At 41.3% G+C, this 23184-nt stretch overlaps 1 protein-coding gene across 1 annotated transcript in view; it reads left to right on the top strand.

Annotated features, from left to right (window-relative positions):
• Positions 1–4895: 4895 nt before the first annotated feature.
• LOC120297280 (vomeronasal type-2 receptor 26-like) overlaps positions 4896–23184 on the top strand; it is a 94037-nt gene continuing 75748 nt past the window's right edge. Inside the window, exon 1 of the mRNA XM_039319724.1 lies at positions 4896–5204. Coding sequence (XP_039175658.1) covers positions 4896–5204 — 309 coding nt within the window. The remainder of the gene's footprint in view (positions 5205–23184) is intronic.

Genomic DNA, 23184 nt, shown 5'->3' on the forward strand with positions numbered 1-23184 from the left:
ATGTTGAGGACTCCCTGTACTTTATCACTTTTTTCCTTTTAGGGGGTCATCAAGTTTTTAACACTTTGCTAGGCAACTGGTGGTACTTGGATATTGCCATATCCTAAAAGTGGTACAATGGGTGAAAAGGTTGAAAAGCCCTAGTTTAGAGGGTGGATAAAAGGAATTCAGCTACTGCCCTTAGAGCAGAATAGAGAATTTATACAATTTATAAAATTGGGGCATATAATTATTTTTAATAAAATTAATGGTATAGAGACTGATAAGAGTCCCCAAATGCTATTAGAACAAATTTCATTTAAAACATTCTTGGGCCATATTCAGTGAGGTGGGCACACTGAAAGGCATCAGCTGCTACAAATGTACCTTCCAAGTATTAAATCTTCCAAAGTCTTACAATGAATATACTTGTATTTGTAGAGGTCCAGAAATAGAAGATGTAATACATCTATTATTTTGAATGTCAATTCTTTAAGAAAGAGGGAGATCAATATCTTGGATTGCACTTTAGAGAAACAATCTATTGGGATCCTAATATTTTAAAAAATGTATTTTCTCTGTGCACAGAATTCAAAACTTATATATATAATAAAGCTTTTTTCACAAGGAAATTATGGTCTGATTGTGGTAAATTCTGGAGTTATAAAGAAATACTATTTTCATTCTTTATCCTTATTCTATTGTACTTATTTTTCTAAATTCTGCTTTTACATGCAGTCTTGTTAATGTTCTGTGTTTTATATTCTGTACTTTGATATGTCCTAATGACTAATCAACAGGAAATATTCTAATATGTGCATAAGAAAAAATATTGGATTTATTAAAAGCTAAAAATTAGGACCCCAATTATATTTGGTAGGACCCTAAATATAACACAGAATTCTTCATTGTTTTTTCAGGTCAGTGATAACATTGTTTCAGAGGCTCTGAGTGATAAAAGTCAATTCCCTTTTTTCCATCCAATGCTCCCCAAAGAAGGGATCACGTATCCAGCAATTGTCCAAATTCTCCTTCACTTTGGATGGAGCCTGATTGGTCTTTTTGCTCCAGACACAGAGAAGGGAGAGAATTTCATGAGGACTTTTACTCCTATGCTTGTCAAGAATAGAATTTGTGTTGTTATAACACAACGATTCTCAACAACTGAACGTACTGCATTCCTCAGGGAAGCCCTCTCTAAGTGGAGACAAGTCAACGTCTTTGTTCACTTCATAGAATTTGATTCCCTTTTGGATAGAATTTTTCCCTTCCATTCAGCACTTGAAGGTTTGCCTGGACCCATTGAAGGGAAAGTCTGGATCATGACAGTGGCTGCAGTATATTTAATGAAAAGGGATTGGCGTCTCAAGCACGTCCATAGTATTTGGAGCTTTCCCTTTCAGTCTTGGAAAAACGATAATGCCTTCAAAAGATATTTTTTTGTGGAAAGTGAATTTCAAGCTGAGTATTTTAACTGTTCTGTTTCAAAACACACCTTTTCTGTCAAAGGCCGGAGAAGATGCACCCAGAAAGCACCAGTGGAGACCCAAGAGAAAAAGAAAAAGATGCAGATCCGAAATAATAACTATACCTATAGTGTCATTAAGATTCTGGCCCATGCCTTAAGTGCTGCATCCAAACCCCAGAGGAGAAGGAAGAAGGGTGAAGAGAGGTTGGGGGCTCCAAGGCTGCAGCCGTGGAAGGTAGGGGGTCCCAACAAGGATCCATCAGACTAAATTCATTTTCAGGGTCATTTGTGCTTTTGGTGGTTTAAGATCTTAAGTTCTGTATAAAATGTAATTATCGGAAGAGTGCTGCATCCTCCCTTCAACAACCAAGACCTTTTATATATTAAAAAAAAAGTTCCTAGACTTTTTCTGATTTGAAGCTCCTGTAAACTGGGACAAGAAACAATGGTTGGAAACTGATCATAGGGAGAAGCAACCTGGAATTAAGGAGAAATCTCCTAATAGTGAGGACAATTAACCAGTGGAACAGCTTGCCTCCAGAAATCATGGTTGCTCCATCACTGGAGATTTTTACGAAGAGACTAGACAGTCACTTGCTGAGATGGTATAGGTTATCCTGCTTGAGCAGGGGGCTGGAGTAGAAGACCTCCAAGGTCCCTTACAGTAATATTCTATTCTGTTCTGTTCTGTTCTGTTCTTTTCCGTTCCATTCCGTTCCGTTCCATTCCATTCCATTCCATTCTATTCTATTCCAACATGTCTCTTCTGCTTGATGTCTTTCCTCAAGGCTTAAAGCAGCTCCTTTGATTTTTTCCTCTCCTTCTTTGTCTTTGACTAAAGCTGGTGAAAATTTTGTGCAGTGTCTCCTCCAAGTGTGTGTGCCTGCAAGAGGATCTAGTATCATTCCATTGGAGTATTAAGGTCATTATTGACAAATTAATAATATGGTTATTATCATAATATTAATTTATTACTCCTACTTTATTATAATCAGTAACCATTCTACACATAGATTAATGTGAGAAAAACTACAAATGAAATATTAATACAGATTATAGCTGCTATTCATTACATTCATACAATCTTGAATCAAGTGCTGGAAGCTAACAATTACTTATTTTCCTATTGAAATTTAATCATGCACCTCTCTCTAACACAGAATCATACTTTTATTTTCTGGAAGCTGTAATGCCCTGCCTCAGCTGAATCTCTCAAGAAAGCAGAACTCTTGAAACTGGCTTCATTTCAAGAGGAACTTTTATTGAGAGCCAGTGACAGCAAAACAAGCAAGGCAGAATCTGAAGGTCCCAGGTGAAAGTGTTAGACTAAACCCCATTGTTCAAAACCCCTCCCAACTGCCCAGTCCATAGGAGGCAATCCAGAGGTGCAAAGAGGTTGTGAGATTTCCAGATGGAAACTAGGGTAAGATGTTCCCAGGCATCTCTTCCTTGGTGAGGTGAGGCAGATGACCTCGGGCAGCGGAACCGAGTCAACAAAGCAAAACTAAACATATCACAGGAGAGCTCCAAAGGTCCCCCCACTGATCAGGATGGCAGCATCCTGACAGGCATCTATAGCAACAGTTCTGAACCTGTGGGTCGCGACCCCATTTGGGGTCGAACGACCATTTCACGGGGGTCACCAAACAACGCAGTCCGCCATTTTTTTCCCCTTTTCCTTAGCTGTGCTACTCCCTTTTATTCTATTGGCTTTTGAAAGCCAATAGAATAGACTCTCTTGAATAGAGTCTAATTCTATTGGCTTTCAAAAGCCAATAGGAATTGTCCAGGCTGTCTCTGCCCTGCTGAGCCCACCAAAAGTCCCATTCTGCAAACAGTGCTCCAAGTTGTCTGCAGCAAAGGCGAGCTGTCTGGAAGTTTCCACCCCTCCCTGCTGAGCAACTACTAAAAATGTAAGTAAAAGAGGGCCAGGGGTGGCAGGCCGGTGGACACAGGGAGAGTTGCTGGTGCACATGGGGCCCGGCGGGTGCCTTACCTCCCTTGGGCTGGGCTAGCTGGTGGCCCAGCTGGTGGTCACCCTGCGCCGTCACTGCCCCTTGCCAGCTACGCCTCGGACAGCGCAGGGGGCTGCATCATGCATGCGCGGAGCTCCCGGGCAGGGAAAGTCCTCGACTTACAACCGGTTGAGTAGTCCTCGACTTACGACCGGTTGGGGGTTGCGGCATTTAAAAGGTTGAGAATGACTGATCTATAGGGACCTGAGAGAAGCTGGGAATTTTTAAAGGTGACCAAAAAAACTTTCTCCAAGTGTTATTATAATTTTTGCATCACAAAATCATAATTTATCTACTTCTTTTTTAAAAGAAAATATAGAAGAAACGATGACCAAGATCTAACTGTTTTTTGTAACTCCCCAATTTTATCAGTAATATTAATATTTATTTGAGTAAAATTTTTGAGACAGTTGTATCCACTTAATTATCTCATACCATCCAGCACTCAATGAACTAGATCCCCATTCATCACATCATGAAGCATTTTGTTAATTCTTTGCTAAAAACAAGTTATACCACCGGTGTTGTGTCCTGAGCCTGCAGAAGCAGGCTCGGGACATTGCAATGGTCCCAGGATTGCTGCAAGCTGCCCAGGACAAGACAGCGTGGTGCCAGCCTCCCGCATATGCGCGAGGTGTGAAATCGCGCCTATCAGCTGTTTCAGTTTTGCCCGGGGATCCGGGCGTATTTCAGAGGCCTGCGAGCCTCTTAGTGTCTGTTGGTGATTACAGAGTGAATAAAGAGCTGGATGAGTCTCCAGCCCTCTGATTCTTCCAAGGACTTCACACTGGCGACGAGCTTCAGAAGAGCTTCAAACAAGTAATCATTAATTACTTACAAAAAGTCCTGAAGAAGGGGGAAGTCGGCGTTGGGAGCAGCATCTCAGGCCGACCAGTACAGCATCACTGGAGGGTGAGCTCGGCTAAATAACCCTTTTCCCCCCCCATGTTAGGAAGAGTAGAGAGGAAATGGCGAAAATTGGGTGCATTTCCGAGTTTGACATTGCTCATCCAGAAAAATGGGACTCCTATGCTGCCAGGGTGGAAAATCATTTTAGAGTAAACCAGATAAGGGAAGTTGGATTAAAGGCTGCAACGTTGTTGTGTGTCTGTGGTCAGGAGGCATTTGAAATAGCTGAGAACGTAGTGGCCCCTGCACCTCTAGAGTCAGTTAAGAAATTGTTAAAGGAACATTTCCAGCCCAAATTGTCTGTGATTGCATGGAGACACACATTTGAGCAAAGAGACCAGAGGGCAGGTGAACCTGCTAAAGATTATATTGCAGCTTTAAGGAGAGCAGCCAAGCCTTGTGAGTTCAAGGATCTGGAAGAGAGGCTGCGAAATCACTTTGTTTGTGGTTTAAGAAACAGAGATTTGCAGCAGAAACCTTTTACCAGAGAAGATGTATCCTTCCAAGATGCCCTAAGAGAGGTGATGGCTGAAGAAGCAGCTGGAGGAGCTGTAAAGTCTCTACGGCCTACCAGGAACGTTCCTGAGACGGCAACTGTCCATCAGGAAGACATCAAAGATGAGTCAGACACAGATCCTGAAGATGAGGTGAATACACTTTACCTGCCATTGGGGAAGAAGCAGAAGCAGCGTCTGGACAAGGCCACTACAGCCATCAAATGCTTCGGATGCGGTGGGAGCCACAAGAGAGCTGAGTGCAGGTTCCGGCCCACCGTATGCAGAGGGTGTGGAAAGCGAGGCCACATTGCAGCCGTATGTTTGAGTCAACAGAAGGTACAACCTCAGGAAGAATTGCGTCTGAAAGGTACCAGGGTCCCCAGCCAAAACAGGGTGGGTTTCTGACATCGCGCAGGAGTATTTTGAGCACAGGAACACATAAACCCTTAAAGAAAAAACTGTCTTTAAAAGTAGGGTTGCAAGGGGTTCCTATAGCTATGGAGTTGGACACAGGGTCCGCTCTCTCTATTATTTCTAACAATACATTTAGGAAGATTTGCAACAGTAGTGGCATTCGAGCCAAACTAAGACCCTCTAACATAATTCTCCCAGACTTTCAAAATTCTGAAGTGTGTGTTAAGGGGGAGGCCACCCTTAATGTGCAGTATAAGGATTTTGAAGGTCCTCTAGATGTGTTGGTAGTGGGGGTGGAACGCATGAGCCTTATTGGACTCAATTGGTTCAAGGCTCTGGGCATCCAAATCACTGGGCTGCACAATTTGCAAACGTCATGCCTGGCAGAAGTCTGCAAGGAGTTTGCAGATGTGTTTAGTTCAGAGCTCGGATCCTTCAAGGGGCTTCCAGTCATGTTAAGGTTAGACCCAAAAATTACCCCCATCAGGGCTAAGCCAAGGAGGATACCTTTTGCCCTCAAGGCTAGGATTGATGCTGAACTGGACAAACTGCTACAGCAAGGTATTTTAGAACCTGTAGATTCCATGGGAAACCCCCATAGTAACGCCTCTAAAGGCTAATGGGGAAATACATATTTGTGCAGATTATAAATGTACACTAAATAAGGCTTTACAACAGCATGCTTGTCCAGTTCCAGTGGTAAGTCACATTCTGGCATCCCTTAAGGGGGGCCGCATCTTTGCAAAGCTTGACCTGGCACAGGCCTACCAACAGTTGCCTGTTGATGAGGCAGCTGCAGAAGCACAAACTATAGTCACTCACAGAGGGGCATTTAAGGTAAAGAGACTGCAATTTGGGGTTAGTGTAGACCCTGGCATATTCCAAAGCGTCATGGAAAGCACACTGTGTGGGATTCCAGGGGTCTGCCCCTACTTTGATGATGTCCTCATTGCTGGGGAGTCACCTCAAATGCTAGCAGAGAGATTAAGAGCTGTCTTGCTTCGTTTCAGAAAAGCAGGCCTTAAACTTGAAAAGGAAAAAATGCAAAATTGGAGTCAATTCCACTGAATTCTTGGGATTTAGAATAGATGCCCAGGGTATCCACCCTGCTGAAGGCAAACTGCGAGCTATACAAGAGGCCCCTAGCCCTAAATCCAAGGGTGAATTGCAAGCCTTCCTGGGTCTCTTAAATTTTTATCATGCCTTCCTACCTCACAAGGCTGCTATGACGGAGCCATTACATAGGCTTTTGGACAAACAGGCTCCGTGGCAGTGGACTAAGATCCATGAAAAGAGTTTCAATGAGGTTAAGGCCTTGCAATACTGTCTTAGCTCATTTCAATGAGCAGCTGCCTGTGTGCATAGCCTGTGATGCATCTCCTTTCGGGGTAGGAGCAGTACTCAGCCATCTGAAGGCTGATGGGACTCAGGTCCCTATAGCTTATTATTCCAGGACCCTGTCTTCTGCTGAGCGCAATTATGCTCAGATTGACAGAGAGGGTCTGGCCATAATGGCCGGCATTAAGAAATTTTATGATTTCTTATATGGCCGCAAATTTACGGTCTTTACGGACCATAAGCCTCTCTTGGGATTGTTTACTATAAACAAACAGACCCCACATATCACTTCTCCTCGTATGCTGAGATGGTCCATTTTTCTGTCAGCGTATGACTTTACTTTAATTCACAAACCAGGTAAGGATATGGGTCATGCTGATGGCCTGAGTAGGTTGCCCCTGCAGCAATTGGAGCCTGCTCCTGCTCCTGCTGTTCATATTCTGTCCATTCAGGAATTATCAGAGTGTCCCCTCAATGCTAGGGATGGGGCTGCAGAAACCGCCACTGATCACACGCTTACACACGTGCTGTCATGGGTGCTCTCAGGGTGGCCTGACAAATGCCCTGACATGGAGTTTGAGAGTTTCTGGAAAAAGAAGCATGAGTTTTCCACTTTCAAGGGTTGCCTGTTATGGGGTAGCAGGGTTGTGATCCCTATCTCATTGAGGCCTAGAATCTTGTGTTCTCTGCATGAGGGACATCCTGGTATAGTAAGGATGAAAGCGCTTGCGCGCAGCCATCTTTGGTGGCCTGGACTCGATAAAGCCATCAAGGCCCAGGTTCATGGGTGCCAAGCATGTCAACAGTCTCGGCCTGAAATGCCTCAGGCCCCAGTGCACAGGTGGGAGGAAACTTTATTTCCTTGGTCCAGGGTGCATATAGATTACGCTGGGTCCTTTCAGGGGCAATTCTTCCTCATTGTTGTTGACAGCCATTCCAAATGGCTAGAGGTTGTTCCTGTTTCCTCCACCACTACCGCCAGGACCATCCAGGTGTTGAGAGGCATTTTTGCATCACACGGCCTTCCAGATGTGCTGGTTTCAGACAATGGTCCCCAATTTACTTCTTCTGAGTTCCAGGCTTTCCTGCAAGCCAACATGATCCGGCACGCGACGTCGGCTCCTTTCCACCCGTCCTCCAACGGAATAGCTGAGAGAATGGTGCGCACTACCAAAGATGCTCTCAAGAGATTGGCTTATGGTAACTGGCATCACAGGTTAGCAGATTTCCTTCTTGCACACCGCACCACACCATGCACTGCCACAGAAAAGAGCCCTGCTGAACTCCGCTGGGGTCGCCGCCTCATAACGAAGCTGGACAGGCTGCATCCTGACCGGGTGGCTTCACAGGTGTCACAACCGCGGGCACCTAGGAGACTCCAAGTGGGTGATCCGGTCTGGGCACATAACTATGGGCCTGGTCATCTCTGGGTGACAGTCTGCAAGACCTCGGCGCCATTGTCGTATGAAGTGACAGTGGGTGACAGCCGTGTCATTTGCAGACACATTGATCAGCTGCGTTGGAGATTGGACTCTCACTCTTCCGCTCCTGGCTCTGTTCTGGGAGGGGGAGGGGGATGATAATATGCAGTATGAAGATTCAAGGGATAGGGGGTTTCCCCACTTACCCACAGGGAGACATACCGGGGGTGTCCACATTACTCACCTTCAACAGATAACACTCCAGACAGGGAGTTTGACAGGGGGTATCCTCATATTTCACAAGGGAACAGTGATCAGGAATTCCAGCAAAGGCCGAGGGTACGTCCCGGCAACTACCTCACAAAGGAGGTCAACAGGGAGAGGGGTGGCCAGAGAGGCAACTCCTGATTCCGGCACCTCAGGCACAGGTGGAAAAGCTCCTGAGCACAGGGGTGGCTCTGATGCCCAGAACTCAGCATCGGCTGGCCCCGGGGCCTAGGGACAGTGCTCCCATGGAAGGTCCATTGTGGACCTGGGAACTACTCCTCCTCCAAGGTATGCTGGCTGGGACATAGAAGGTCCAGCCAGCCAGCTGGGGGGCAGGTCGACCAGGTACGAGGGGCAACAAAGTCCTGGCCTGCTGAGCCTGGTGGGCGAGCAGACGGGCCGGGCAACAGCTCCAATGGCATTTGGAAATGTAGGGCAGCAACATCTGGGCTCACCTAGCCTAGCAGGTGAGCAAGTGAGCCCTGCACCCTCACCAGGTCCGAGAAGGTAGCAAAGGACCAGATACCCACCAAAATACCTGAGGGAATATGTTAACCTGCAGACCAGTTTTGGGAAACTGCTGAGGGCCCACAAGTAATGGGGCAGTCTTGTATTAATTGTTTTTTTTTTTGTTTCCGATACCTTTATTCCCAAAATGATAGGGCGTGTGCCCCACTTAACATAACAGATTACACATTCCATGTATTTGTTGGACAAGGGTGTTCCCCAGGTCTGAGAAGGTCGCAACATGTCCATCACCCACATAAATACCTTAAGGGGCATTGGAACAGGCTGTCAAGTCAAGGGAAATGAATTGCAGTTGTACCCATTGGGTTGGTGCTGTCATGGGAGAGTGAGGTACAATTATTCCCTAATGATAGCACAGTACAATACAAGGGTGTGACCATTAGCAACGTTAGCATGTACAGTCCATGCAGTGGAGTGATGGAATCTGGAACACGTCCTGTCAGAGAGGTCACATATGTGTGCAGAAATGTTTCATCTGGGGGGAAGGGGTGCAGAAGCAGGCTCGGGATGTTGCAATGGTCCCGTGATTGCTGCAAGCTGCCTGGGACCAGACAGCACGGCGACAGCCTCGCACACATACTCGAGGCGCGAAATCACACCTATCAGCTGTTTCAGTTTTGCCCGGGGATCTGGGCATATTTAAGAGGCCTGCGAGCCTCTTAGTGTCTGTTGGTGATTACAGAGTGAATAAAGAGCTGAGTTGTTGCAGGATGAGTCTCCAGCCCTCTGATTCTTCCAAGGACTTAACACCCAGCATCCACAAAATCTGTTCAGGAAGTATAATGATACTTGTACATGAGTTTGGAGGACCAGAGAAAGAGATGCAGGGAAGCATCAGATAAGATGGTTTGGGTGTAGGGATCACCCACAGCTGTACAACAAGCAGAGAAAGGAACTCAGAAAAAGTCCTTTCTAAATTTTTTGACTGTCAAAAGAGATGGTGAAAGATTTGTACTTTCAGACTGAAAGATTTTGTTAATATAGCCTTACAAGTAGAATTACGGTACTTCATCTGGTCATTTTTCCTATCTCCTCTAAACTTTCCTCTAAAGAAATCCTTGCTTTCTGGTAATCACCCTATTGTTTGCAAGGAGTTTATGAATACTCTAGTTATTTGTGTATTTTGTTTACTTCCTTGGTGACCTTTGCTAGATTGTTATATATGGTTGACAATTTTTGTCAATTACATTTTGTCAATATACGTTTTATCAGTATACTACATGATTTAGAAATATTGCTGAATTTTTGTACAGTTTTTCTCCCAACTCACAATATTTGCAAGTTAAACAACCATTGAAGAAAGATTCAAATGTAAAAAGTGATAAGAAACCAAGATTTCTGCTTTTAAATTCCTGGATGTTTCCATTCTAGTTCCATCCATTTCTAAAGAAGAGGGAGTTGTACAATCTTTCTCTGATAAAAATGTACTTGGATCAGAATGGAGACCTAGCAGCAGAGCTGAGGATCTTGAGTAGGGTGGTTCTCCCCAAGGAGGATCCCATCGACAAGGTTTTGGGCACTTTTGAAAGACAGAGACTTACAATCAACCAAGATGCTTTGTCACAGTTAAAGGTGCTCAACAAGGTGGGGAAAATATTGATCTCTTTTCTCTTTTTTCCAAAGCCGTTTCAAGTGGGCTAAATCTAATCAAAAAAGTGGGTAACTTTCACTGAGAATTGAATATGTGGAGTAAAACCTCTATAGTTTTCTTAGGCAGATAAGCATGCTTCAGTTCTATTGACCAAGGTTTCCCTTCTGATGCTGTCATGCTGAATCCTGTTGTAAGCGGATCCAAAATGCGATATGGGGTGATTATTATTTAGGACACAAATTATTGCAATTTAGTGTCCTTTTGGCAGGTTAGTATCACCATAAAACAGGAAGACAGGGCCTCATATGCTGGAGATTTTGGTGTTAATAGCTTCAGGTTCACTAGTTTTTTGCCTTCATATATCAAAGGTGAAGGCAATTCTGTTGACCAGTCCCTGAGTTCAGATTTGGACTGAATCCAATGAAATGGAATCAAGACTGGATGAAGATCCTGTTGGTCCAATTGTTAAATAAGCTTCATCTTGCCTTGATTGGAGTCAGGGGTCTCCCAAAATTGCAGGTCCACAGTCTGGGATGTTTTTAATCACCTGAGATCATGCTTATAGCTGCCTCTCTCTAACCTGCAATGGGGATAGTGGAATTTAGGAAGGAGGTCCAAGGCTTTCAGTTCACATGAAATAACAATGACTGATTTGATGGGAGCTCATTTATGGATTGATAGATTAAATTTATTTGTTGCCCATCTCACTTTTGATAATGGTTTGAAAACTGAAGTACTGAAGCATCGCTTTGCTGAAAATAAATCTTGATATCACAAATAATAAGGGACAATTTTGAGGGAAATATTACATAGATTTGGGCACTGGCTTGTAAGAGTGCACTTCATCTGAAAATTCCTTGAATGCAACTGTTTATCTTTATTGTTAGCTGCCTTAGGACACACTGAGAGGCTACAAATCAAATTAATAATAAATATGAGTGTGTATTTCCCTGACAGATTGTGTCACCTAATTATATTCTTTCAACAGAAAGGACCTTATGTTGAATATCCCTTCCACACAAGCTCACACTCATGACCCCTGTGGTGCACCAAAAAATGCCTGACTCACCCTTTTTGAAGGACACATTCTCATGACCTCACCTTCATCTCACCCCACTATAGTTTTAGAAACTAGCCAGTTTTAGTTTTAGTTCACCAGCATGGCAGCCATATAAACTGAACAAATATATTTATGAATGAAGAATATCTTTAAGGTTGACAGCCCTTATTTATAAGGGAATTTTACTTTTTATCTTAACTGGAGATAATTTTGGAGTGCTTTCAAAGGGAAGCAGCTTTGCAATGTTTTCTGCATTCCAGAAGAATCCTTTCCAGATTCTACTGGTCAGAAGTTTCTTCTTCATCTTCATTTATTTATTTATTCTATTTCAATAAATGCAATGCAATGAAAATTTAATTAATTTTTCCAATAGAGTTTATTCTAAAATTTAGTATTTTAGATTTTATATTTTAAAATAAAGCATGTATGAAGAATGGAGGAATGTTAATTCCACTAGGAGGAGCAACTCACCAGTTGCTACTTAATGGTTAAATCTTTTCTCAATTTCATCCCTCCAAACTTCATTAAGTAGAAAGCTACTTTATTGTAATCTGATAAGTCAGAAGAAAAAGGGAGGAGCTGAATGAAGTATCTGCCTGCAATTGTCTGTCCTGCAACCAACTGGAACTGGTCAGAGATTTCATATTTGCCTACATGACATCCAGAGACGATTTGGCTAATGTTCATGTCTATCTCCATGTTACATGGATGGTGAGCCCTGACATATTTTCTTTGGCATTTCTTCTTTTTCTGTTTAGTCTCTGCCTCAGTCTAAATGTGTGGGAAAATGCCATCCTGGATTTCTCAAGCAGGCTCGAGAAGGAGAGCCAGTTTGCTGCTACGACTGCATTCCTTGTCCAGAGGGGACCATCTCCACTCAGGAAGGTGGGTGACACCACAGGGAAACTTTGTTCAATATGCCTCTTAAAGACATATTTAAGTTTGATTATTTTGTTCTTAATTTTTATGGTGTCCAATTTCTTCCCTAAATGGGATTTATAAGAAAAATATCTAGAAAGAAGGATGTTGTAGATTGCGTAGGAAATCTCTCTTTTATTTGCCAGTTTGGATGTTTCCATTCATATTTATCTTTCTTAGAAATATATGTATTCTTTGTAACTTGAGGAATGATTTTAGATCAATGGGTTTTATTTATCTAAACCAACTTTACATTACAGGCTGATAGATGCATCGATCAATCATTCATTTAATCAGTTAATCTTTAGTAAGATCATATATCCTTATAAGCTTCAATATCTAATTGGGAGGAACAATAAAGGGTTAAAGGAACCATGTTGGGTTAAAGGAATAATGTTGGGTTAAAGGAACAATGAAAACCAAACAGAGGATTCAGCATAAAATCATCAAGTAGATATTTCCTTTTCTTATCTTTCCAATTTTCTTTCTTGTTAACTACTGTAGTGTGATATAACACCAAAAAAAAAAAAAAAGGGAATATAGTTGTGGTCCTAAAAGGAAAAAAATTCTAACATGCAGTGTTGGGATTAAAATGAGCAGAAAGAAGGGAGAAACAGAGAACTAATAAAAGATTAATCTACTAAATATCTTTTGATTCCAATGTTGAATTCATTCTCTTTAAAATGGTTGCCAAATCAAGAGAATATGGAAACATATTGCTTCATCTTCTCATTTTTACAGGATAAAAATACAGATAACACACTCAGTTCCTGCTGTTGAATTTATTTATGAATAACTCTTCCTTAAGATATTTTTTTTCAAATTTATTCATCAAGTTTATATGGCTATTTCACACAAACTGACTCTTGGTGGAATACAATCAAACCAATAATAAAAATTAAAACATTGAGGTATAAATGCTAAGAAAGCGAGAGAGGAGAACATCAAGATGCTACCAACCATGCAACCAGCACAGGGGGCCCTGTTACCAGGAGATCCCCAGGACCATTGGAAGAATCATATTTGAAGGAATTTCTAGAAGGCCTAATAGTTAGGAGACACTCTCAATTTCAGGATAGTCAATTGATTTTTTTTTTTTTGTGAAGGGGGCTGTAGAACCTGTCCTGAAATAGTCAATTTGGCAACCTATCTCAAGTGGTTCTCCATGGATCCAGCCATGTTAGACAAATTTATCCTCTGTCCAGTATTTTTGGAGCAGTGTATTGAGAGCATGGTTTGTCGGTCAATCATCAGTAACTGATTTTAAATAGTTTTGGGATAAACATATGTCCATCATTTAATTTTTTTTAAAAAAATGAAATAAAATATTAAATAAGTAAGAAAACAAAAAACTCAAAGGGCAGACTGAATGCAGGAATAGGATTTTTTCTGCCATCAGTTTTCTGTTTCTGTCTTTTTATCCCATACTCACAGGGTTGCTCTTGAAAACCACCTGAAATTTATACACTGGTCCAGAATGCAAAGGCATGCACAGTGTTGAGTTTCCGTGTGTTCTTCCATAGGACATCCCTGCTATGTAGGCTCCACAGAATCCCAATTTCTTTCCAGAAAATTAAATTAAATTAAATTCACCTTTCAAACCCTCCATGAGACAGAAACAGGGTATCTGCAGGGTTTCCTCTGCTTCAGGATATCTGCTTGTTCCACCAGAGCAGATATAATTAGCATGCAAATGATGTGTTCCCTAAAAGATTCCCACTCTATGGATCATCAGAAGCCTGCCTTTTCTGTTGCAGTTCCTGCCCTATTGGACTTACTCCCCCTTGAAATTGAATAGGCCCCCCATTCTCTTAAACTTCTGGAGACTTACTTCTTCTGCCAACTATTTGGGATAGGTTAAGGTCAGTGCAGGATAAGAATCTGGTAGATTACCTCAGAGAAGGGAGTTTGCAGCACCAGATAGCTCTTCTTTTAATTTTATGTTGTTGCTGTTCTTTTTATAGTTGTGTGCATTGGGGATTTTTTGTTCTTGTAGTGTAAGTATATTCCATCTTAGCCAAAGTTTTTCTTGAAATTTGAAAGACTATAAAAGAAATATTACTTTCTTTTCCCAGATACCAAAAAATGCACCAAGTGCCCAGATGATCAATATCCAACTGAGAACCGAATCCAGTGTATCCCCAAAAGAATAATCTTCCTGTCCTATGAAGAACATCTCAGCATCATCCTCATCTCCTTTGCTCTAATCTTGTTCCTAATCACAGGCTTTGTTTTATTCATATTCATTAAATACTTTGAAACACCTATTGTCAAAGCCAACAACCAGGACCTTTCCTTCATCCTCCTGGTCTCCCTTCTGCTTTGTTTCTTATCCTCCTTGTTCTTCATTGGCCAACCAAGGAAAGCCACCTGCCTTCTCCGACAAACAGTGTTCAGCATTGTCTTCTCAGTAGCCGTGTCTTCTGTGTTGGCCAAAACAATCACAGTAGTGCTGGCATTCCTAGCCTCAAAACCAGGTAATAAAGTGAAAAGATGTTTGGGGAAGAGCTTGACCAACTCCATCATCCTTTCTTGTTCTGCTGTCCAAATTCTCATCTGTGCCATGTGGTTGGGAGTTTCTCCCCCATTTCCTGACTCTGATCTGCACTTCCAGCCTGGAGAGATTATCCTTCGATGCAACGAAGGCTCTGTCACCATGTTTTATGTTGTCCTTGGCTACATGGGCTTCCTTGCTTCAATTTGCTTCACTGTGGCTTTCCTGGCCAGGAACCTGCCTGGAGCTTTCAATGAAGCCAAGCTGATCACCTTCAGCATGCTGGTCTTCTGCAGTGTCTGGGTTTCCTTCCTCCCCACCTATCTGAGCACTAAAGGAAAATATATGGTGGCCGTGCAGGTCTTCTCCATCTTGGCCTCCGGTGCTGGACTATTGAGCTGCATCTTCTTTCCTAAGTGCTACATTATCATCCTGAGACCAGATCTAAACACTAAAGGACATCTAATTACAAAAACAGGAGAATAACTGTAAAATGGTTTTTCGGCTCATAACTTTTCATTATTCATTATTATTGGGTTTATATGCCTCCTTTGGAATTGCTTGACAACAGTTTATTAAAATTGACAGAAATAAATATGTGAAGTTTTTTAGTTAGATGAAAATTCAAGATAATCATCAAATATATTAATAATAAGTTAGTAAATAAGTAGGTAAATAAGTAAGCAAACAAACAAACAAACAAACAAATATTATGTTTTTTAAACTATTGGTTTTCCTCCTTTTTCTCAGCACACATGTCAACCAATATTTGGCTTAAGCAACTCTTCAAGACAAGAGATATATGAGTTCATTTTCTGGGCTTTATAGTGGTATAAGCTTGGCAGGTATCTTCAAATATAATTAGTGTGGTCTGGATCTCATCTGTTTCATAGTTCTTTGGTATATCCGTTCCCCCAGATTATGGGTCCTACTGGACAGAAGAGAGTAAGTGAAGATGATATGGTGTTGCAACTCTCTCACTGGTTTTGTTGATCCTTCTCTTTCTCCTGAGGTGCTCTTTCTCAGCAATCTCCCTTCATTTCAGCTCCAGATCAAGTTCCATCTTCTTCATGGCTTCCTCTCTCACAGCCTCCAGTTACAGCTTCTCTGGGCTGAAGTGCTGAACAGACTTTCCGACTTCTGGTGAGGAATTTCCAGTAGTAGACATTTATTTATAGCCTGTAACTTCCTGACAGGTTTGGCATATCGGTATTCAAGTCAATCAGACTGAAGAGGATTGAAGATAAAATTCACCCTGGTCTGATTTGGGGAGCCAGTAGCTCAACCAAGATGAGACAGATACAAGAAGGCCATGGGTCAACTCCCGGATTTAAATGAAAATCAACTTTGCTAAAGGCCTTGAAAGAAAATAAGGTTTCATAAAGAGAACACAGTTAAAAAAGCCCCAAACCCTAAGACAATTCTAGCCACAGTGAAACAACTCAGTTTCCATCTTTCCCAGCTTCACCCCCCTCAGGGGGTTGGACTAGATGACCTCCAAGGTCCCTTCCAACTTTACTACTATTACTATTTAGGATTCCAAAGTCTCTCAGAAAACCCTCAAAGTCTTTCCACCTTATTTTCCATTATTGGCTTTCTGGTAAGTTGACTCTTAGGGATCCCATAAGGTTGCCTTGATCTTTAAAAGATCAGTTTCTCCTCATTACCCCACTCCTTGCCTTGTCCCATATCCTTTGCCTTCCCTTTCTTCTCTCTCTCTCTCTCAATCCTCCCAGCTATATTTTCACCTCAGCCATCTGATAGCATCATATTTTTGCCCATCAATCACTGCCTTAGAAGTGGAACCCCAAATTTCCATGTTTCATACAGTTAAAAGGAAAATTACCCCACAGAACTTATTTTAGAAGCAACTCATCTTGAAATTCTTTCCCCACTCCATGCATTTATAGGGTTTCTCTCCTGGGTGAATTTTGTCAGAACTCGGGGAACAGCTCAGCCTGAAGCTCTTTCCACACACCAGGTATTGGCAGTTTCTCCTCCATGCTGACCCTTCTATGAGGAATAAGTTGCCTGTAAAGTGGTATTTTCTCATTATCCATTCATTAATATGGGTTTTGTTCAGTGGTGGGATTCAAATATTTGAACAACTGGTTCTCTTTGTGGATGCCGTTTCTGGAAGACCATTCTGGGCTTGGGCAACAAAATATTAGCTACCGGTTCGGCTGAGCTGGTGCGAACCCCATCAATGGTTTTGTCCTGGGTGGATTGCTCCCCCTAGCCATGGACACTCCAAATCAGTCAGTCACCTGAGCCCACCTGTCTCCCAGGGGTCTTGTGGCAAGGAAAAATAGGAGGAGGAAACTGTACATAGGTAATAGATGATGTAAGCATGAATATTCATAGTTAACAAGCCTCAAGGGACTTCCCCACCCATCTACTCTTACTATCTTTAAGAATGTGTTATTGTTTTAAATAAACAAACATCCGTTGCATTTCCATAACAGTTTTTATAAAATATGCTGAACTGAGAACTGAGAACTTGAAGGTTACAATAGCACATGTTCTTTCTATGTTTCTAACACATTCCCACTTCTCACACTTAGTCTGAACAGAAATACTGACCTACAATTTTAAAAAAAATACAGATTTCAGGCAACAGATCCTTTTTCAGTTGAATCCATCACTTTGGGAACTAGTGAAGCCTCTCTGGTTCATTTGGTCACCTTATCACAAATCTCAAGGCATTTTGAACTGATCTTGGAAGTGATAAAAACCCTAGATGGAAAATCAACACAAAGAGATGTCTTGCATAAAACATGTGAAGGCATAGTGAAACCTTATTCCAAATACCGCTCCAGCTATGACTAAAAGTGTCAGAGAGAGGTGTGAGAAATGAAAATATTGGCTATTGTACTTCTATGCAAGAGGTAGGCCCAGGTGAACTCAATCAGGCCTCATGGAAAAAGTACTGAACGAAAGATTGTGCTGTGCTCAGTTTTACAACCCAAAGGAGCTATTTGTAATCCCAATTGCAACTGTATTTTACTTTATATGGTTTTTCTAAGCTTGCTTGTTTCAAATATATTTAGAACAAAAGGACTGGAACTGTGAGAAATGGGGAACTGAAAGTAGCTGATGGGTGCGGGTTCCGATGTATATGATTATGTGAAAAGTTATGATCAGCAGAACGTCTGCAGAAAGAGCAAGGTTGCTGACCATCTGTCTGTGGTTTAAGGAGAGTTATGGTATAAAAGATTGGGCCTGGGAGGGGTTTGAGGCCACTTGGCACTGGATGTCACTGCTATGAAGGCTAGTCCAAAGCTGGTCCTCATTGCAATGGGTAGAAGTATGTATGTGATTGCTTTGTGTTCTAAATTTCAATAAATAAACTTCTGAAGTGAGATGTTTGAAATGTGCTGTCCTGTGTCTTTTAATGGATTTTTTCACTGACAGATGAATTGTTCTCCTTTCTCCCTTGTGTTTTTGTTTTAAGGGAGGAAAGAGCATGGAATGGACCTCCAGTTTTTCTTCCTTCCCAGTTTGGCATTTGCCTCCCACTGTTTCCCTATTATTGGATGGGGCAAAGACAGTTGGTCTCTAGGTAGCTTCCAGAGAAAGTGGGCTCTTTCTGCAGCTCCCTAGTTTTCTGGAAAGTGACGCTTCAGGGATGCCTTCCTGCCATTTTCTATCTTGGATTGTTTTCCCATTCCCACAGCAGAATGCTGAAAGCTTCCCATTTGGGGACAAGAGGATCAAATGACTTCTTTGGATAAGGAACCAATCTGATTCATGGCTGTTTTCCATTTTTCTATTTGGATCAAGTCTTCACTGAGGGTGTTGAGCCTTCCAGAAACTGTTTTGCAGTGGGGTCACTACTTTTTGGACATATCCAGAAAGATGTTAGGATAATTATGATTTAACATTAAGTCATGGAACTCTAAGGTCCCATAAGGTCTAGGATGTCACCTAATTCTTCCAGAAATAACTGGTGTAGCATCCATCCCGTCGGCCAGACAATGTCGGCTGGCGGGCCCTCGGGGAAGGGCCTTTTCCGTGGTGGCTCCGACCTGGTGGAACCAACTTCCCCCCGAGGTTCGAACTACTCCCACCCTGCCGGCCTTTAAGAAGGCTGTTAAAACCCTCCTGTTCCGGCAGGCCTGGGGCTGATGTCCCCGGGGGGCCGGGATATGACCGGACTCGCAGTATGATCGCAGTATGATTGTATTATTTTATTATTTTATTGTTTTTGACTGTTTTTTAACTTTGTACGCCGCCCTGAGTCCTTCGGGATTGGGCGGCATATAAATATTAAAAATAAATAAATAAATAAATAAATCCAGAGTATTGAAGTGGGAGTTATCTGCATGATCTTGACATCCAGCTCCATTGCTCATAGCTACTTTCAAGAGAGAATCATAGAGAGAGAAAGTGACTAGGTTCAAACAGATTTACAGTTTCATATTCATCACACCTCAGGCAAAAGATTCCGCCATCTCTTTGGGGAGTCTTATATCTTCTGTTCAGCTATCTTATTTTACTATAACTATATTATTTCTTAGCTTGTCCATTCCTGGATGATAACAATTTTAATTACTAATTGCTTTATATTACTATTTGAGGTTTATTTTGGAATTTCACTAGTCTTACACTCTTCATATGTTAATTTTCTTCAGTTTTAACTACCATAATTGTCACATTGATGCACAGGAAGAATACAAAAGCCCAATATCTGCAATGAAAAATTAAATGTTATGGGCCCAAGAAACAATTTCAAAGTCATTTCCCTACTTTTATGATTAGATGTTCCTTAGCATTTAATTCTGGCCTCAGGAAAATAAAGAAAATGCAGCTTAGAAACCCAGCACTGGAGGCCAAGATGGAGAAGACCTGCATAGCCACCATGGACTTTCCTTTGGTGCTCAGGTAGGTGGGCAGGAAGGAGACCCAGACACTGCAGAAGACCAGCAAGCTGAAGGTGAAGCAAATGGCAGCAAGGAAACACATGTAGCTAAGGAGAACATAAAATGTGGTGACAGAGCCTTTGTTGCATTGAAGGATGATCTCTCCAGGCTGGGAGAGCAGGTCAGAGCCAGGAAACGGGAGAGAAACTCCCAGTTACATGGAACAGATGAGAATTTAAACAGCTGAACCAGAAAGGATGATGGAATTGGCCAAGCTATTCCCCAATCATCTTCTCACTTTGTTCCCTGGTTTTGAGGCTAAGAATGTCAGCACCACTCTGATTATTTTGGACAACACAGAAGACATGGTTATTGAGAAGACAAGAGATGGGGTTGAGACCATTCTAAATAACTTTGAAGATACCAGCCAAGCTTACACCACTATAAAGCCCATGAAATGACTCACATTATTTATTTTTGTCATGGTTTTGATAGATGAGACTGATTAAATCAGACCTCCAAGGCCAGAGGTTTCCTCAAAGAACATGTTTATTGGATACAACATATCGGCAGAGTCAAAACTGAAACCAAGTCTAAAATTCCTTCCAAAGGGTTACACTATTACAAAGTCAAACTTCCCACCCCAGTGGTCTGCAATCAGCTACGTTTCCCAATATAATAGTTTGGCGGGCTTTCTAATACCCTGTCCAACATCCTAGCATAACCAACAGAATAACTTTGGTTCCCATAGGACACAGAATTGTTTAGACTAGCAAAAATCCACTGCACCCACTTCCATTTATGTGGCAACCTACAACAGGCAAGATGGCTGCAGTCAGGTTTGTTGTAGAGTTGACATTTATTTATTTATTTATTATTAACGTATTTGTCAATTATCTTGAATTTTCATGTAACTAACAAACTTCACATATTTATTTCCTTCAGTTTTAATAAACATAGGTTGTCAAACAAATCCAGAGGAAGCATATAAACCCAACAATAATGGATAATTAAAAGTTATAAGCCCAAGAAACAATTTCATTGCCATTCCCCTGCTTTTGTTATTAGATGTTCCTTAGTGTTTAGAGCTAGCCTCAGGATGATAATATAGCACTTGGGGAAGAAGATGCAGCCCAACAGTCCAGCACTGGAGGCCAAGATGGAGAAGACCTGCACGGCAACCATGAATTTTCCTTTAGTGCTCAGGTAGGTGGGGAGGACGGAGACCAAGACACTGCAGAACACGAGCATGCTGAAGGTGATCAACTTGGCTTCATTGAAGGCCCCAGGCAGATTCCTGGCCAGGAAGGTCACCATGAAGCAAATGGCAGCAAGGAAACCCATGTAGCCAAGAACAACATAAAACATGGTGACAAAGCCTTCATTGCACTGAAGGATGATCTCTCCAGGCTGGGAGTGCAGATGGGACCTCCCCCCATCTTTTCTGATCCTTCCCTGCATCTCTTTCCCTGTTCCTCCAAACTTATCATTCCTCTTCCTTAATAAATTGTGTGACTGCTGGTGGTATAACTGCTTTTAACAAAGAATTAACAAAATGCTTCATGATGTAATGAATGGGGATCTAGTTAATTGAGTGCTAATGGTATGAGATAATTAAATGGATACAACTGTCTTAAAAATTGTACTCAAATAAATTTTAATTTTACTGATAAAATTGGGGAGTTATGAAAAACAATTAGACCTTGTTCATTGATTTGTCTATATTTTCATTAATAAAGGAAGTAAATAAATTATGATTTTATGATGCAAAAATTGTAATAATGCTTGGACAAAGTTATTTTGATCTCCTTTAAAAAATTTCAAGTTTCCAGAAAATGAAAATATGATTTTTGTGATAGAGAGAATTTCATAAGTAAAATCCAGTTGGAAACTAACTAATATTTAGCATTCAGTCTTGATACATGATTGTATCTTGTATAACACAAATGAATGGCAGCCACAATCTATATCTTTCTTTAAGATTTCATTTTCAGTTTTTCTCACATTATTCTAGATTCTATACTAAAATAGTAGTAATATTTTAATGCTGTGATAATAACCATATTATTAATTTGATGATAATGTCATTAATGATCCAGTGGAATCCTACCAGGTCCTCTTGTCGGAAACAAACTTGAAAAAGACATTGCACAAAATTTTCATTAGTTTTAGTGAGGGACAACGAAGGGGAGGAAGAGATCAAAGGAGCTACTTTTAGCCTTGAGGAAAGACTACAAGGAGAAGAACCATGTTGGTTTACAAGAGCTTAAAATCAGAAGGAATCTGGGAACATTTTTTCAAATAAATAAATAAATGCAACAACAACATCCTAACAGCAAATGGGGAGAACATTGGTGACATTAACATCAGACAAGGAATTTTCCAAGGGGACTCACTTTCACCATTACTATTCAACGTCACATTAATTCCATTGACAATAATCTTACAAAACGCAAAATTGGGATACTACATCTCAAGCCAGTATGGCAAGATAAACCACCTACCATACATTGATGACTTAAAACTGTATACAAAAAGCCACACTGAACTTCTATCAATATTCAACGCAGTCCAACTGTTTAACAGTGACATCAGAATGAACTTTGGACTTGGAAAATGTGCTATATTATCCATGCAACGAGGAAAAATAAGAAAAATAGAAGGAATAGAACTGGGAAATGGAAGTATTGTGAAAGCACTAGCAAAGGATGATGGTTACAAATATCTATATGATCAGAGCTTTGGTTTTCAGGACAGCTTTTTGCAAAAGTAGTCAGTTAAATCAAGATGTGACACTAACATTATTCTTGCCTTAAATGTGTTCACATGCCTTTACTACACTCATAGCACTTTTATTCAGTTGACACAGAAATTTGTTTTGATTTTGTTATAACTAAATAATATGTCATAAATGTGATCACAAAATCCTTTTTGGACAAAGAATTATTATTGTTATTGTTATTTTTAGATTATGCTTTTGCTATCCATTAGCTTAGTAAGTTCTTGACCCAAGTAAAGCATTATAGCCCAATATCATTGGATGTTCTCCAATACAATTGATAACTCTTCATAGTGAAGTGAAAACCTACCATGAAGGCTGGGGAACCAAAATAGATTTTGGGATGATGGAGCCCTTCACAATCCTGTTTTATGCGACCTACCAGGAAAGTAATAATGTACTTTCAACAACAAGAATAGATGGACAAAAAGGGTGTTTCACATTCTTTCATAGACTAAATTCTATTTCTGAAAAATCCACTCAATCTACTCATGCAACAATGAGGCCCTAAATAGAAGGCCCAGTCTAGCTCAATACCAACAAAGAGGAAAAATAACAGCTCTCAAAAGAAACCAGCATGGCTGCATAAAGAACTCTCTGACAAATTGAAAGATAAAAAGGGCAAGTATAGAAAGTCGAAAGAG

This window comes from Crotalus tigris, unplaced genomic scaffold (genome assembly GCF_016545835.1).
Source record: "Crotalus tigris isolate CLP2741 ecotype Arizona unplaced genomic scaffold, ASM1654583v1 scf7180000023616.527904, whole genome shotgun sequence".
NCBI lineage: Eukaryota > Metazoa > Chordata > Lepidosauria > Squamata > Viperidae > Crotalus > Crotalus tigris.